Here is a 19,302-nt window from a genome sequence, read left to right as displayed (position 1 = left end):
TTAATTGTAGGTAGATCTACAATAGAGAGATTATTAGCGACTGACTGCTGTACATTTCTCAATTTTAATAAACACTGTCGCTGAGGACACACCTCACACATAGAATTGAACCTGATAACCTTACGTAGCCTCTTGTAATGTCCAAGGGGTCATCATAAATCGCGGTGACTTTAGTCTAATTATGTTTTTGAATAAAAAGTGCCATTTCTGTTCAGCTCTGTAGCAGTTCTTTCTATTTATAGTCCAAGTTTCATTGAGGTATGTTACTTGGGAGTGACACATCATGCGGAAGTTACTTCCGTTCTTAAGTTCTGAACATCTGTATGGTTTTCAAAAAGCACACCGCACAATTCTTAAACCCTTGCTTGCTTACTTCTTGTACTGTACAATGAGACAATAAAAGTCACGGATATTTCCTACATCGTGTCGGACCTCCTTCGAACGGCGTATTGAGCGAATTCGTACAGTGATTAGCACACTGGATTCGGATTCGGGAGGATGACAGTGCAAAACCCCGTCCGGCCATCCAGATTTGAGTTTTCCCTGATATCCCTCACTCGCTTCCGGCACATGCCGGGACGCTTTCTCTGAAAGGGCACGGCCGATTTCCTTCCCCATCGTTGACACAATCCGATCATGTGCTCCGTCTCTAATGACCTCGATGTCGGCGGGATGTTAAACCCTACTCTCTTTCCGTCCTCCCTCTCTCTCTCTCTCTCTCTCTCTCTCTCTCTCTCTCTCTTTTTGCTGGTACAGCGCACCAACTCGGCGCGTCATGGTCTCAAAAAGTCGTTGGAAATCCGCTGCAGAAATACTGAGCCATGCTGCCTCAATAGCAATCCAGAAATGAAAAAAATTTGCCCGTGCAGAATTTTGTGCACAAACTGACCTCTCGATGATGTCCCATAAATGTTCGATGAGATTCGTGTCGGGCGATACGGGTAGCAAAACTATTCGCGCGAACTGTCCAGAATATACTTCCAACCAAAAGCTAGCATTTGTTATCCGCATTTGTTATCCGGTGACATGGCGCATAGTCACCCATAAAAATTCCATCGTTGTTTGCGAACGTGAAGTCCTTGAATAACTACAAATAGTCTCAGTTGGTTCAGATGAACCAGAGGAACCGGTCTATTCCATGTAAACACAGCCTACACCATTATAGAGCCACCAGTAGCTCGTACAGTTTTTTGTTGACAACTTGGGTCCATGGCTTCGAATTAACGACACATTTCGCCGCACTGTCCTAACTAATACGTACGTCTCACACTGATTTCCGCAACTATTTCAAGCAATGATGCTTGTCTGTCAACACTGACATCTCAACGCAAACGCCGCTGTTCACAATCGTCCAATGAAGGTCGTCGGACACTTCGTTGTCCGTGTTGAGGGGTAATGTGCCTGAAATTTAGTATTCTCGGCACACTCTTGAGACTGGGAACTCTGAATACTGAATTCCTTAACGATTTCCGAAACGGAATGTCCCATGGTTCTAGCTCCTACTACCATTCCGCGTTCAAAGTCTGTCAACTCCCATTGTGTGGCCACAATGGCATCGCAAACCTTTTGACATCTCCGCCAAAGCAGGGCCCTTTAGTACCTTGTGTACGCAATACTACCTCCATCTTTATATTTGCATATCGTTATCCTATGACTTTTGTCACCTCAGCATACGTTCTGTAGCAGCAGTAAGCATCTGTCGTAAATGGTAAACTCTATTAGTAATTACTTTTTCTTCAGTTGGAAAATCATCAAATAAATACTTGGACTCGAAGTATGTTCCAGTGAATGAAGGACTGCTCTCAGATTTTGAATTTCGAGTCTAAGGACAATATCCTGGGTTCCGCGGAGGCAAAACACTGAAAATAGACTGATGAAACAATATTAACATGGCAATATTTTCATGAATGATCAAAGAAACAAAAACGGGAATATGCAGTACCAAACGTCTGCAAAAATATGACTTTTGTTCTTTAAAACTTTACCTGCGAATTATTTGACTTTTGTACTCTTAAAATGGCAATTTCTTTCTTCAAGTAAAGTTCCATGAACACTGAATTTACCGATATCACTCATCTGCTTTGATACATGACGTTATCTAAGCGGTCGAAATAAACCACATCACAGTCGTTGCCTTCACCAACACACAAACAAACTTTCACAATTTAACCTTACTTAGACATCGGGCTGAGATACTGATTAGTCTGTCGCCATTACCTACATTCCTCTGGCTAAATAAATGAGCAGCTAGATGCCAAATAAACACAATAAAGAAAAGTACATTCCAAAAAATAAATTGGAATCGGAATTACTAGTCAGCATTCTGTTTGTGCAAGTACGACGTCACATGTCAAACGGACCGAAGCCGACGTCTGGGATCAGTAGGTTGAGTCAGCCCGACAGTTTCTTTAAGTTCCTCACTTTGCTGGGTTATTCGCTGGTATTGTATTTTGTCCAGGGGTAGAGGTCTCAGAAAAGTTGGGAACAGTGGTTCCCACGTACATTGGGGAAGCGACTTACAGCTTCTCGCAACCACTTTTCAGGACTGGGGTCGACTGATAAAAGGACTTCGTAGAAAGCATGCTATCTCTCAGCCAAACTAATGGACTGTTTTGTTAATTTTTTAATTTGAACATTCGGTTTCAATTATTATGGAAATATTTGTTTCCAATGTGTTGTATACCAAATACCTTGATATTAAGTTTTAACAATTTCGGTAGCCCTTCTGACGTCCTATTCCCATGTTATGTTTCACTTTTGTAGACCAGTGTAGCTGTTTGTCATTGACGTACAGTACATTTGTGTGAATCATCATCCACTGTCAATATTTCAAATGCAGATGAGTGCTGGGGAAGCTGAGTGAGTGAGTGGTTTATAGCACGCCTAGATGAGCGCGTCTTCTACTTTTAAGATCGAGTACGACTTCTCTTGACACTACATGCGGTGGCACCCAAAGTATGCCAATATACGAAAGTGGACATTGCAAAACTGAAACATATTCCTGGGAACATCCGATTAATCTTGTTTTCATCGAACTGATAGACACTGCTTCAGACATTAACTAGTGTACTATAAACTATCAATGACACTGATCTGTGGAATGGGTAGAGTATTGAACTCGAATTGTCGTGTTGCGTGGTGTAAGTGCAAGTGGTGTGCTTACTCTGTGTTGTTGTTAGCAAAACTTGACACGAATTAATTGGTCAATGCAACTTCCAATACCAATAACGAAATACAGTTACTGCAAAATACATTCAGCCCCTTATGCACCGAATCATCTGGCCCTGTTCAAAATTGATAACTTTGGTCCCTGTGCACGTAACAAATAAATTAAATTGTCTTATCTCTCCAGCAGAAACGGTGGAACGCGATATAATCTGGTCTCTCATTATATGTATAATGAGGTACGGCCAAACTTTCAGGAAACATTCCTCACACACAAAGAAAGAAAATATGTTATGTGGACATATGTCCGGAAACGTTTACTTTCCATGTTAGAGCTCCTTTTATAACTTCTCTTCAAATCACATTAATCATGACATGGAAACACACAGCAACAGAACGTACCAGCGTGACTTCAAACACTTTGTTACAGGAAATGTTCAAAATGTCCTCCGTTAGCGAGGATACATGCATCCACCCTCCGTCGCATGGAATCCCTGATGCGCTGCTGCAGCCCTGGAGAATGGCGTATTGTATCACAGCCGTCCACAATACGAGCACGAAGAGTCTCTACATTTGGTACCGGGGTTGCGTAGACAAGAGCTTTAAAATGCTCCCATAAAAGAAAGTCAAGAGGGTTGAGGTCAGGAGACCATGGAGGCCATGGAATTGGTCCGCCTCTACCAATCCATCGGTCACCGAATATGTTGTTGAGAAGCGTACGAACACTTCGACTTAAATGTGCAGGAGCTCCATCGTGCATGAACCACATGTTGTGTCGTACTTGTAAAGGCACATGTTCTTGCAGCACAGGTAGAGTATCCCGTATGAAATCATGATAACGTGCTCCATTGAGCGTAGGTGGAAGAACATGGGGCCCAGCCAAGACATCACCAGAATGCCTGCCCAAACGTTCACAGAAAATCTGGGTTGATGACGTGAATGCACAATTGCGTGCGGGTTCTCGTCAGCCCACACATGTTGATTGCGAAAATTTACTATCTGATCACGTTGGAATGAAGCCTCATCGGTAAACAGAACATTTGCACTGAAATGAGGATTGACACATTGTTGGATGAACCATTCGCAGAAGTGTACCCGTGGAGGCCAGCAACTGCTGATTATGCCTGTACACGCTGTACATGGTACGGAAACAACTGGTTCTCCCGTAGCACTCTCCATACAGTGACATGGTCAACTTCTCTGACGCTGACATTAGGGTTATCGTCAACTGCACGAAGAATTGCCTCGTCCATTGCAGGTGTCCTCGTCGTTGGAAGTCTTCCCCAGTCGCGAGTCATAGGCTGGAATGTTCCGTGCTTCCGAAGATGCCGATCAATTGCTTCGAACGTTTTCCTGTCGGGACACCTTCGTTCTGGAAATCTGTCTCGATACAAACGTACCGCGCCACAGCTATTGCCTCGTGCTAATCCATACATCACATGGGCATCTGCCAACTCCGCATTTGTAAACAATGCACTGACTGCAAAACCACGTTCGTGATGAACACTAACCTGTTGATGCTACGTACTGATGTGCTTGATGCTAGTACTATAGAGCAATGAGTCACATGTCAACACAAGCACCGAAGTCAACATTACCTTCCTTCAATTGGGCCAACTGGCGGTGAATCGAGGACGTACAGTACACACTGACGAAACTAAAATGAGCTCTAACATGGAAATTAAGCGTTTCCGGACACATATCCACATAAAATCTTTTCTTTATTTGTGTTTGAGGAATGTTTCCCGAAAGTTTGGCCGTACCTTTTTGTAACACCCTGTATATCGCGTTACACCGTTGCTGCTCTAGAGATAAGACAATTTAATTTATTTGTTGCGTGCACAAGGACCAAAGTTAACAGTTTTGAACAGGGTCAGGTGATAGATATATGCTACCTACAAGCTCAACAGTTTGCAATGCTGGTCATACTACTTTCAAATGAACATGAAATTCATTTGCCTGATAAACGAGAACACTTATGAAAAATCCAACTTCTCTGAAAAACATATGACCTGGACAGGGGGGCGGTATTGATTATGGTGAATTACTAACACTGAGTTCTTTTTGGCAAAATTATATTGCAAGTTAAGTTTATCTTTTTCAAAAACATCTCACAAATGAAGTTACAATCTTCAAAATTGATTCACAAACAATGAGATTTAAACAGTAAGTATTATCTAACCTCATTAAACCAGTATAAATGCAAATCATCACATTACATATAGCTGTTAACAAATCTTAGAAGCATTAAAAAATGGACTACCTAACTAGCCTTTTCACCGAAACAGTCTACGTACATTCTGAGGTTACTCAATAGTTACAAATTATGAGCCAACTGATCTATGCTAACGCGCTGGGAAAAACAAAAAATCATAATTGTTTAACATCTTTAACTCGCTTTCATGAAGACTTCCGCTTCCAAGTTCAACAATATTGACATACCTAAATTAGTCTACAACACACCACAAAAACTGTCCACACCATCGTCTTTCCCTCACAAACAGCTTCCTGCAACCATGCGCCCAGCTCTCTCTTACTCCAACACTACAATCTCAGACCGGAAGCAGTATCTTTGGCTCTACGGTCGCGCACTGTCAGCGACTCGCATTATCGAGCCTATCAGAGACATTAATGTTTTAGTATATTCGTTTCATTTTAATTTATTGATATTCTTATCTTATTCTGGTGCCACATACAAATGTGCCCCAGTCGTCTTCTTTCAGTGTGTGTGTGTGTGTGTGTGTGTGTGTGTGTGTGTGTGTGTGTGTGTGTGTGTGTGTGTGTGCGTTTGGGCACGCACGTTTTCTTAAGCAAGCCGTCTGACACTACCTACATCAAAATTCACTGCCCGAGTTCGATCAGTCCAATTCATCTGGATCGGAACGCCAATGTAAGTGCCTGAACTCCGAGTAAGCAAACTGAACAAATTTGGGTACCTCTTCCTCAATATTTTCCTTACTTGTCTACTACTTCGCTGTGACGTATTTCTATATGATATTGAATAAACATTCCCACGTTAATATCTCGTAAGCTACAATGCATGGTAGAACTTGTATTAGCGTATTCCACAACTGATGTAAAAACATCGCCAGAATTCCCAAAGCATGGGACAAAATAAGTGAAACTTTTTGCTAGAAAACGATGAGTAGCGATGATACAGTAGTGTAATATCACCATGTGATTTATATACAGGTGTCTACAAGCATTTCCGGAGCAGATGAGAGCACGAAATGGTAAAGAAATACTGCAAAATCCAACTCAAGGGGCCAAGCGATGGGAGTGTTTCACACTGTCCCCAACGCTAATTTGCAGTACCATGTAACCCTATATTACAGAACGACATTTACAAAGTAAAGGATAATTATTAATATATTCTACAATAGGGTGCTTAGTTCTTTGCCTCAGCATTGTGTAACAGACGGCACTGAAGATGTACTAAGAAATAAGAAATGAAGAGGAAAATGCAATGCGCATGGTAGTTAATATGGCTAGTTACGTTGGGATTCTCTTAGCGAGGGTAGAAAACGCATATAAAAATGTTGCGGCCATATCAAGGCAACGAAGCCACATAAACTTACCACAGAAACGTCTGTACTACGTGGAAACAGCAGTGGCGATGGAATGGAGAATGTGAACGAGTGAATATAAAATCACCTAAAATTGCGTCGGACAACATAAGAAAATATCCAGTGATTGTCTATCTCATCCTCTTTATAGCCGTGTTTTGATAGAAACAGTAAAGATCTGGTACGAAAAACTCAAAGAGCATAGATTATTACCTAATCAGCTGGACAGAAAAACAAAGGTGTTGCAGCCTACTGCCGTGCATATGCCTTTATACACACTCTGGACTTCTACAAGTTCAACGTTACACAAATAAATGACAGAGATGATTTTAAGATCTAGACGGAGGAAAAAGAATATAAAACATCAATAACCCACATACACAAAAACTTAAAAGATGAAATAAAATGTTTTACATAAATCTGCCACACAGGGGAAAAACTACACACGACAAAACATTTTAATCGAAAGAGCTCAAATTAGAAGTCCCAGATATAGTAGTGAAACTAAGACAATTATATGTGAGCAAATGTCTAGTACTAAATTATAAATACGGTCAATTAGAAGTACTGGTAGGAGAAGTCTTGAAAATTAAGAAGTTATGTTGCTACGTATCAGAACACACATAAATATGATAGAAATCATGCGAAGGCATAGTTTATGTTCCTATGTCTATAGCGAGTCGTAGTTAATCAAACGGATTTTTGGACGCATTTAGGTAAAGAAGACAACAAAAACAACAACTACCTTGAGACAAGAGGCCAAGAAAAATTTGAAAAGGCAGAGTAGAAAAGAACAAGGAACGACAGAAGAATAATTTTTTCGAATAAAATCTTGAAAAGAATTCAAGGTAGGAAGCAAAAGAAGACTAACGCAAAATTGTCCAAGAGGAGAAAGATAAGAAATATTAGAGAACAGGAAGGGAGCAACACGGACTTACGTATTGAAATTGTATGATTTTGATAGAACATTTAAACGCTAGAAGGAATGATATAAAATAATGTTGTGTTTCTGTTCCCTCAATCTCAGTTCCTACCTGGATAAATACACAAGATGTTGGCAGCTGCAGAGCGTAGAGATCGTATTTGTGATAGGTTGCCGACAAAATGGAAGGAAGGAAGATTATTATTTGACGTCCCGTCGATAAGCGACGAACCCGGTGACATAGGCAGGAAACTGTTATGGGACAGCGAAACATTTTCTTAGGCACTACATTTGATACACTCTTTTGGCAGACAAAAATACATCTACCAAAAATGGCTGTTGCAGAGAGCAAAATAATACACAGCTGGTATCCAGCGCGTTGCTGGAACAGAAGAAATAATTGTGGAAATGTCGTCTGAAATTTTAAATAGTTCTCTTGTTTAATTAGGAATGAGAGTAAGAACGACATTTATTTTATTGTCGATAGTGAACACATTTACAGACATTGAATGATATGTATAAAGGAGGAATATAAGAGATGTTCATTTCACTTTTGTTGATTTAATAAAAGAGCTTTAAGGTAGTTTACGCACGTATCTCCAAAGAAGCGATGTTCTGAGGCAAGGGTTGAGCTCATCAGCTGGTGTTGATGTAGATGTCACTGAAAGGATTTGTCTAAGCTCGTCAGATAATATAATGAGAGCGACACCGAAAAGCTGTGCATCTGATCGTAAGAGTTCGATCAAAGCTTCAATTGATTTCTTATAAGCCATGGCGCATTCGTCCCACACAATGAACTTGCCGAGTTCCATTACTTTAGACTTTCCATATCCTTTCGAAATGTTACATGTTGAAGCTTCTGAGAAACGCATATCCAATGGGAATTAGGGCGTAAAGTTCTCTACTCGTTCACCATCTAATCAAATAACCGCAATGCCTGATGAAGCAAGAGCCAAAGCAATTCCATTTTGAGATCGAATGTGAGACGACAGCAAACAGATGAGGGACGTTTTTTCAGCGTCAGCAGGCACATCAAAGAACAAACCACCTCTGCCATTTGACACGGCATTTGTAATTGTGTCGTAGGCCAATTTTTGTTCCACAAGCAAAGTTTGTTCGTTTGCTTCAACAAATGCACGCAGATCATTATCACTGTACTGTCGTTCTCTCACTACTCCGCAGTCATAAAGGTCTGGTGCACAACATTTTGGAGCAATCATGCCAAGAGGGATGAGTTCTTTGTTGTTGACGATTTCGATCAGAGATAGATTGAAAATATTGTCCAAAAAATCCCTGGAACTTTTATTGCTGTTTGCACGAACATGGCGCAAAATGTCTTCGCTCAAATCCTCTCTGAACTTTTCGCACAAATCTTTAGGGCTAGATGGCGAACATGAGGTCAAAATGATGGCAAATAATGTTCGAATTGGGTAGTGATGACCTCAGTTGTTGAGTCCCATAGTGCTCAGAGCCAATGGTCGAATTTGTCGCGGATGCCAGCTGGCACATGCATCCGTCAATGATGTTTCCCAGCGTTCGTCACTTTCGAGCAAATGAAGATTGTGACGTAAGCTTCTCTCTACGTAAAGGCTCGTTTACGCTGGGGCAACATGATGCAACATTGTGGCATCGTCTTGTAGTATGCTACACAAGGCAACATCTTACAGCCTATGTTGCACGCGGCAGATTAATTTATATCAAAGCAACAGAATTTGTTAACACCGAGTCGGTCCTGTAGGAGAGTGGGTGATAAAGTGATTGCGGCGGCTACTTGGTCATCGCACTCGCCGCTAACGATGGAAATGAAAATAAACGAAAAAGAGACGAGGGTGGAGGAGAAGAATATTTAAAGAAGGCCCACGAACGAGTATACTAGATCTTGCAGCAGATGATGGTGCATTATTTAGTAATTTTATGAGAAAGTCCAATGAAGACTTCAATTATTTATTACAGTTAACTAGCCCTTTTTAGTCCTAAGAAGGATACCAATTTCCAAGACAGTTTTTCACCAAGAATTCGACTGACCATCGCATTACGAATTTTAGTCACTGGGGATTTGTACAAGTCACTAATGTACTTATTCAAAGTATCATATTCTGCTATTTCCCTCATAGTGAAATTTGTGAACCTATTTCATCAGTGCTTAAGAATTACCAAAGTACACGACGTTCAATACTCGCTTTATTTAAATAATTCATTTTTAAGTAGATTATAATTGAAATTAAATAATTGATACGAAGTAATTCACTTATTTTTTAAATCGCAAAAATTGATGGAGCTCTTCTGATGTGCCTGGTACTTCAATGAATTCTTCACTCTCACCAGTGTCATTGTCAACGTATATAATTTCGCAGTTAGCTTCTGCAGTTTTCCAATATGGCAACCGCTATTGGTGTGATGCTGGGAGTTCGCTTCTCATACTCCCCGAACGCTGCTCTGAATAGCACATTCCCTATGGTGTGTTTCACAAACGTGTGTGATGTGAGGGAAAAATTTCTCATTTCATTGGCGATGAACTCTCCATACACACTCCATTCATCTCTGTTGCTAACAGTTCTTAAAATCTGATAACTTTCCTCAACTCCAGCATCTCTCACCATTTTCTGAGCTGTTCTTTTTTGCGTCTAGTAATTCTCTTTCTCTCTGTTTCCTTAGAAGACGTAGCTGATGTCTGAGGCACATTGTCTTCAGAAGGCTGACTTGAATCTTCATCTTTTGTTCTGTGTCCTCTGTGTCGTCATTCTGAAAAAAATAGGGAAAGTAATGATAATATTTTACTTTTCAGTCTCTGAAGGATACTGAAGAATGGAAGAATGTTGCCAGAAATTTCGAAGTGAAGTGCAACTTCGCTCACGGTGTAGGAGCCATAGATGGCAAACATGCTCAAATTATATGCCCTGCCAACACTGGAAGTGAATATATTAACTACAGAAAAACATTTAGCATCGTCCTTGTGGCGATTTCAGAGGCAAATTACTGCATTCAATATGTACATGTTAGTTGTCACGATCGCGTATCAGATGGAGGAGTTTTTAAGAACACTTCGTTTCATAAAGCGTTAACGGAAAATGAATTAAACATTCTTCCCCCAGAATCTCTTCCAGTAAGAAAATTTGACACCATAAGTTTTAGTAGCGGAGTAGGCATTTCCATTGACCACAAATGTAATGAAACCGCATGCTGGACAGTTACCAAGATCGGAGGAAAGAATATTTCATTACCGACTTGCTCGCGCAACACGTACTGTCGAAAACGCTTTCGGAATAATGTCCTCCGTTTTAAAATGTTTAGGAATCCAGTTTTACTTAAAGCTGAGAACGCTGAAACAGTTACAGAAGCTTGTACGTATCTCCATAATTTTTAAGGCAAACTGCAACGTACAGAACTATTCACCTCCAAATAGTTTGGACACAGAAGACATAGATAATGGTGTAATTAGTCTTGGAGAGTGGATAGAAGATACCCGCCACTATACAGGTTTAGTGAGTTTATCAAAGGTACCTCCAAGACCTTACTGTGATGCACAGGCAAGACAAGAGGAATTCAAAGAATATTTTATGACACCCACATGGAAAGATAGAGTGGCAAGAGTGATGCCAATAGCATTATCCAGCACCAATATATATTAATTATGTTCGTACTGCACTGTATATTCATTTACGTAAATAAATAGATTTATGTAGGTGAACTCTAACTGTTTAGTTACTTTCTTCCTACAAATTTGTTTGTGCGGTCCACTATACCAAAATGTATTTTTAAACTACTCATTTACTCGATTACATTCTTATTCGAATGCATTTGGTAGAAAGTACTATATGTAGCAACAATTTTGCAAATATACTTATAATTTTGTTGCCCTGGACTGATATACTACAGCACTCAGTTAAGAAATATGAATAGTTATTGAAATCGAGATACTTACAACTGAGTTCTCCAGTCCTGCACGTGGATCTGTCACATCTAAGATGAATTTCAATGAGTCATATTCGAAACATTTTTTTTTTCTCGTATTACGCTCTGAGCCGCTTTTTTATTCGTCACACGCGTGTGTTCGCCATGAAACGCACTTCTCAGATTTTTCATCTTCTTCGCCACAGCATTGTCATCGATTTCATATTTTGAAGCGAGATTTCGTTCAACCTTTATTTTCTCCGTATTATTTTTATAATTACTTTCACGTACATTCCACAGAACTTCAGCTTATCTGCAGTTCTCTATGAATGCTAAATGCTTCTTGTTCGACCACTCCATATTTTCAAATTTACCGCTGCCGCACAGAAAATGTCGCACACGGAACCACTCAGCTCGGGGGCTAGCTACGGCACATTGCGGCAGCTTGCGACATGACGCACGATGTTGTCTCTGCCGCATGAATCATGCGACAACGACCGTCATGTAGCATGCATCATTGTTGCATGCCACAGTGTTGCAAGATGTTGCCCCAGCGTAAATGAGGCTTACGGCACTCTGTGTCATCAATCGCTCTAAAATCTGCAAACGAATTAGGACATTTGACACAAGTCAACAACATTCTCGAATAGTAACACCCGGCGTTATTTGGGAGTAACGTACAAATACCGCCCAGTGCGTCAGAGGAATACAGATTTTGACAGCCATCAAACATGCATGCCTTGCTTACGTCGTTGGGATTTCTTGGATGCAGCATTCCATGTACAGTACTTTGAAATTTCTGATTAAAACAATGCCTTGGCATATACAAATTCTTCACGCAGTGCAAAAAATGCTCTACGTGTTGCGTGCGCTGGTTCACTGAAAAAATAGAAAAAATACTGTTTGCACTGGCAAATTTCGATTACATGTAAATCACATTTATCGGCATCGAAGTGAGTATACAAAAGAAAACGCTGATCTGTATGTTTCTGTCACATTCAAACATCTCACTACTTCCAAGCTCTTTCAAATACACTTGGCGGTACGACACGCGCGACACCTACTGTAAGTTAATCGCACTATGCTTATAACCTTCGCGTTGACGAAGTTTTATCGCAATCGCATGACGTAATGGCAGCGCATAAAATACAAACACACATTGATTTTTATATATTAGATGTAAGCAGCGCCCTTAGGGTTAGGCATCGGCTAATAGTTCATCTCCATGGAGCAACGTTATTGACGTAATTCCCAATGCATATAACATCTGCATAATTTAGCATGCAGCGTCACGTCTCGCCGCAAACCTACCCATGTCGCAGGTCAAGATGCTACACGATATTCAGGAAAACATAGCTTGCACCGCCGATTCTAGGAAAATAAAAATGTACACCAATTTTCAACTGTGACTTTTTTCGGAACAATATGATTTAAAAAAAAGATATGGTGTTTCTGACACTGTACGTCCCGAACTTCGTTTTTTTCTGGCGATTCTAAGTAAGATAACCTTGAAACAATGTGAATTACAACACTGGCAGCTATCCTAAGCTTGCGAAATCATGTACACGTGTGCTTGGAACTATATTTTGACACTGGACGTTCGACCTAGGGTATCAGCATCTAATTACGGTTCGTGTCGTCCTGCTTTCCGATGACAACTCCAATCAAACAGGTACACTTGTAAGTCCTGAGCGCCAACAGCCTTTTTTATTTTATTTTTTTCTAAATGAGATATTGGGTAGACATCAACGTAGACCCTTACGATCGAAACTCCTATACATCGAACAAATAATCAGTAGGCATATAAATTAGCCCTCACGTGGGTAAGTCCTGTTTTAGTTAGCTCTTCTCCCGGTGACTGCACAATGACTGAAACATACAAGATTCATCTGTGAGCATAACTACTGACTGCAGATACGAGGTTTGTCCGGAAAATACGTATAAAAGTTGAATAATGTCTTTATGTTACAAGTTGCAGTAACCGCCAGGTGGGACTACTGCAGTAATCAAACCCATCAACGCTCAGTTCGAGTCAGAGCACTCTGCGTGAAGGTGGGAGTGTGCGGCAGCTTACTGACAGTTACCTTTTTCACCTGCAGTCGGCATGGAGCTCTCTGATTGAGGAACAGAGCGTCAACATCAAGTTTCTTCCAAAGCTAGGCAAGAAAGGCCGCGAGATTTTTGAGTGTTTGAAACAGGTTTACGGAGACAATTCCCTGAAGGAACCAACCGTGAACAAGTGGTTAAAAAGGTTCCGGGATGGCCGAGAAGAAGTGAACGATGACCCTCGACCAGGACGCCCGCCGACATTGAGTTCCGATGCAAATGTTGTAAGAATTCGGGCTTGTGTTCTTAAAGACCGTAGATTGACAGTCAGAATGATTGCTGACGAGCTGTCATTCCCCAAAAGAATCGTTCAAGAAATCCTGACACAAAAACTTGAAATGAAGAAATTGTGTGCGAAAATCGTACCGAAGTTCTTGACGCCAGAACAGAAAGCAAAGACGGTTGAGTGCTGTGAGGATTGGTTGGAAGCAGAGGAACGAGGGGACTTTCTCAACCGAGTCATCACTGGAGACAAGTCCTGGTTTTACGAATTCGATGTGGAGCTCAAATCTCAAAGCAAGGAATGGAAACTAGCAGGAGAATGGAGAACAAAAAAGTCGCGACAATCAAGGTCCAATGTGAAGACAGTGTTATTGTTTTCTTGGATTCTAGGGGCATTGTTCCCAAGGGATTTCTCTCTCCCGGCCAGAGTGTGAACGGAAATTTTTACGTTGAAGTTCTGACACGTCTCAGAGCTCGTGTGGCCGGAGTTCGACCGGAGTTGGCAAAAGGGGGCAGGTGGATCCTTCATAACGACAATGCGCCCGTTCACACGTCGCTCGTTGTGCGCGAGTTTTTGGCCCGAAGCTCATTCACCGTGACAGACCACCCGCCTTATTCATCCGATTTAGCCCCGTGTGACTTCTTCATGTTCCCGCAATGCAAAATGGTGCTTCGGGGGCGGCACTTGGGAGATGTGGAAGCCATCAAGGCGGAAACGACACGGCAACCGAACAACATCACAACTGAAGACTTTCAGCACTGTTATCAACAGTGGAAACGGCGTTGGCAGAAGTGTATCGCGTCTCAGGGCGAGTACTTTGAAGGAGACCATATTATAATACCTGAATAATTGTAAAATAAAGTTATTATTCAACTTTTATACGTATTTTCCGGACAAATCTCGTATGTTAGCGGCAAGAACGCCCTTGCAACCCACTGCAGCGACAATGTAACGTACAGCAGGTAACGGTTCAAAAATACTCTGAGAGGAAGGCGACCTCACTTCGCTCTAAAAAAAATTCCAGTTGTAAAGTTCTTATGAATCCTACGCAGGCCAATGAACGCCATCCAGCAGAAATTTTCCCCACAATCTCATGATCCTGTGGCTTAGTTTCACATACCCATGTGACGCAGTGCTTAACTTCAGACAATACTCGCACGTGTTCTTCCCGGGTAGATACACTACCATGGTAACCAAAAGTACGCTCCTCGCGCCATAACGTCACGTTGCTACAAATAGGTAGTCAGTATCGAGACAATGCAATTGTTTGGCGATGGTGGCGACAAAACTCGGCGGACGAAACAGAATTTCTATTTCAAAGCTTTTCTCTGGAGCTGTGTAATTCAGAGGAGACAAAAGGGCCACACTAACTTGTCACACTGTTCGCTCACAATCTTTATACGTCGGCAAGGTGTAAGTTCTCGATCTGGCTCAGAGATGGTGTTGTTATGACTATTATTTTGTGGTACATTTTACGCAATAACTTAATTGTCAGCTTGATCTATAGTACTATGTGTAGTGTGTTTCATCCAGACAGATAAGCTTAATTATCGTGCACTCATAAATAATTTTGTCGACGGTGCACTTCCAACGACAATTCATCCTTAGTTGGCGAAGGCTGATAAGAAATTTGCTTTAAAACAATTAGGAAATGAGAGACTGAATTCTGCTGAACACCGGACATCAAAAACAGGCTAAGTGCCAAAATTTAAAAAAAATAGTTAAGACACATAAAACAAAGTTAAATGCCATCGCTAACAACAACAAATGGAAGCTAAAGGCTGCAACCACAGATAAGTGGTGTATATAAGGCGTGGAAGACTGCAGGAGGTGTGTGTTGCCCCACTCGTGAGGCTAAAGCGCGCGAAGTGCCACGAAGCTCTTACAGTTCATCGTGAATGCTGACAACGACTATAACACCCCGAGAATTCAAACCTTATTCTGTTATTAAAATCTGTTGATTGTGCCTTCACTTTGTTGTTTTCAGTTTTTTTACACATTATTGTAATAAAAACGAAATGAAACAATGAGAGAGAGAAATGGAAAATCAGTTTGCTAAGAACAACAAAGACAGACACACACACACACACACACACACACACACACACACACACACACACACACACACACACACACACGAGAGAGGACTCGAACCTCAGGCGGGAGGTGCAACCTTAGACATACACACTTTATGTATATTTCCGTACGGGAGAGACATTTTTAATTGGAAGTCGCTTGCCCGGTGTCGGCGGATAAATAAGATATTGCAGTGCCTGCGGCCTTCAGAGATACGATGCTATGTTTATCCGGGCATGCATGCATGTCCGGATAAATACCATATTGTAGTGCCTGTGTTGTTCAGAAGTACGATACAATGTTCCTTCGGACATGCATGAATTATTTTCAACGGCTCCTACACACTGAAAGACAATATGAAATAAAACTCCTTTTTGATGGTTTTGATGGCCACTGATTCTGCAAAAAGGTGTAATGATGAGAATGATGTTGCAAGCAGACGGCTAACTATGGTTTGTTATTCGTTGCCAGGTTGGATGGGTAACATTGTAGAAGCTTGTAAATGAATAAAAAAAGAAACAAAAAGATAGATAGATAGATAGAGAGAGAGAGAGAGAGAGAGAGAGAGAGAGAGAGATCCCAGAAAAGCTGAGTAATGAAAGTTATCATTAATATAACCAAGGACTTGGTTTTACCGTCACAGCCACGTGAAAATAAATTGTCTGCTCAGAAAAGTTACCTGCAACAGATGCTATCTTATAAGAAGGAACGTAATAGAGCATTCTTCGAAGAATTCATCAGTTAAAATAGCTTAAAGTAAAAATAAGATTTCAAAATAATTGACAGCATGAGGATGTGCTCGAAATTATTGAAAGCTTGGCATTTTTTTCAAGGATATTTACCTCGTTTTTGCCGATAAAAGTAAGGCACTTAGCACTTTCTACTTTTTTCGGAGTAAAATATTACTTTTCAATCACAAGAGAAAGGAAAGAAACCGTAATCCAGACATATAAATTAAAAGTCCCAGGCGCGTTTATCTCAGGTAGTAGTATAATTATTTTTACACGCTTTTCACTGACAGACTGATTCATGCAGATGGTTTGTGTATTTCTCTGCCTGCCTGTGAAGGATAATCTCAGGCACTTCTGTACAGATTTTGGTAGGGTTTTCACTAATAGACAGTGTGACGCACGAGGAAGGTTTGTGCGTATAATTTATTACCGCTACGACAGATAAAGTCGTCCGGCCTTAGATACTTCGTGCTACCCGTGTGAAGCCAGGGCGGGTCACTAGTAGTGAAATTAATCTCGTCCTAGATAGAGAAATAAATAAATTGTTTCATGTTTCTTTCTCAAACGATTATGGAGAAAACAAATGCAACTGAATATTAGTCTGTTTCCAGATGTTCTGCCGAGTGGTTTTACCATTTTATGCACAATATTTCGACGACTCATGCAGCCGCTTACAGGTGCTCTGGGTGTTGCTGTTATGTGTTCTCGCTGCCTGGACTCCAACCAGACTGTCGGGTACTGTTCGTCTCACGCCGCTATCTACGACGCCCACTAAGCATCCGGCGAAGGGTCTACCCGACGGGAGGCCCTAGCCACACGACATTTATTTATTTTACTACTCTCTTTGACGTTCTTTCGTTTTTCAGAGCTTGCACTGATATTACGTGAAACGCAAATTCTCTCAGCGTTTTCTATTTCTGATGGATGTGATAGACGACGACATTTTAATAAATTGAGTGCCCGACCCAAAGCCTCGTTTAAACTGAACCTTCCATCCCTGTTTACTAGGTTCTCCGTTATCTTTATTCAGATAAGACTTCTTAATTATACTGTAGCAGAAAACTGGCGTCTGCACCACTAAACTGGTTTCATGGTTCGTGGAGGTATGTGCCGTCTATGCAACTAAATGAAGGCAGTTTGTTTGTTGCCATACGCGTTTCGCTTCATTTATTTGGGAAGCATCATCAGTGGCCTGAAATACATGTTTCTTTTTATATATACTATAAGCGTATTATCTGCTAGATATAATAAGTTGATATATTACATTTTGTCGGGTTTTTTAGGTTAGAAGCAACTTTGTAGGATGAAGACCAGCAAATACATCTCCAGAAAGACATACATGTGTTAGCAGTGCTGGAAATCGTAAGTAAAACGAAAGATACATCATTTTACGGAACTTGTGCTACAACAGTTGCTTCTAACCTAAAAAACCCGACAAAATGTAATATATCACCTTATTATATCTAGCAGATAATACGCTTATAGTATATATAAAAAGAAACATGTATTTCAGGCCACTGATGATGCTTCCCAAATAAATGAAGCGAAACGCGTATGGCAACAAACAAACTGCCTTCATTTAGTTGCATAGACGGCACATACCTCCACGAATTTAAAGCAACTAAAGGATAAGACGGAAAACAGTAAAAATGACGATGGTTTCATGGTATTTCATTTTACGATTATATTTGAGGCAGTGCTCGGCGACAGCTGATTTGCTCGGTTATTTTAGTCGGGTATGTCGCTGATGTTTCTTGCATTTCTCCTCGACTGTTCTGATAGCACGCTCCACGTTGAGACATGCCATATTCGCATGGAATGCGATACACACCCGGATTGCGATACACACACAGATTTCGGAGATCTAGATAGTCTTTGACATTGCAAATAATATTTATTATCTTAGTGAAGGGAGCAAAATACAACACATCACCACATGCTACGTTTCCAGAGTCTACCCATTTTCCGGATGTTGGCCCAGCGTAAGATAGACAAGCGATTTTTGGCTTCTCTTCCTCGGTCTCAGTCTCAACTTCTTGCTCGTTTTTGATTTTGACTGCATCGCCCGTTCAGTTTGATGATCCGCGTACGCTTCCTTCGGAACACTGTTCGCAGGTGGTGTAAATTTGTGGTGAGTTATTATGGGACCAAACTGCTTAGGTCATCGGTCCTAAAGCTTACAGACTACTGATCTAACAAACTAACTTACGCCATGGACAACACACACACCCATGCCCGAGGGGGGACTCGAACCTCCGACGGGGGGAGCCGCGCGGACCGTGACAAAACGCCTCAAACCCCGCGGCTAAATCGCGAGGCGCAGGTGGTGTAATTTTTCGGCGTGGCAGTCCTTGTCTGGAAGTGTTTGAGCTCTATTCATCGCCGAAAAAGTTCTGTGAAACAATCGTCGAACTCTTCCGCGATTAGTTCCAAGGGCACTGACAATGGAAGCCTCGTAAAAAGGGAGACTACACCGAAACTGGTCATAATATCCTTATGCTGGGGCCGCAATAGATCGACACAGTAAACTAAGTCAAAGCAGTTGCGGATGAGATGTTAGCACTTCCCCACATATTCTGCAAGAACGCGTTTCAAGTATTTTTCCAGGTTGGTGCCTAAGTT

At 41.2% G+C, this 19,302-nt stretch overlaps 1 protein-coding gene across 1 annotated transcript in view; it reads right to left on the bottom strand.

The window, feature by feature from the left end:
- Nucleotides 1-9,846: 9,846 nt before the first annotated feature.
- LOC126337019 (uncharacterized) overlaps nt 9,847-19,302 on the bottom strand; it is a 99,931-nt gene continuing 90,475 nt past the window's right edge. The window contains exon 3 of the mRNA XM_050001286.1: nt 9,847-10,395. Coding sequence (XP_049857243.1) covers nt 10,231-10,395 — 165 coding nt within the window. The 3' untranslated portion in view covers nt 9,847-10,230. The remainder of the gene's footprint in view (nt 10,396-19,302) is intronic.

This window comes from Schistocerca gregaria, chromosome 2 (assembly GCF_023897955.1).
Source record: "Schistocerca gregaria isolate iqSchGreg1 chromosome 2, iqSchGreg1.2, whole genome shotgun sequence".
NCBI classification, from domain to species: domain Eukaryota; kingdom Metazoa; phylum Arthropoda; class Insecta; order Orthoptera; family Acrididae; genus Schistocerca; species Schistocerca gregaria.
The sequence above is the reverse complement of the archived record's forward strand: the minus strand, read 5'-3'. Positions and strand labels throughout refer to the sequence as shown.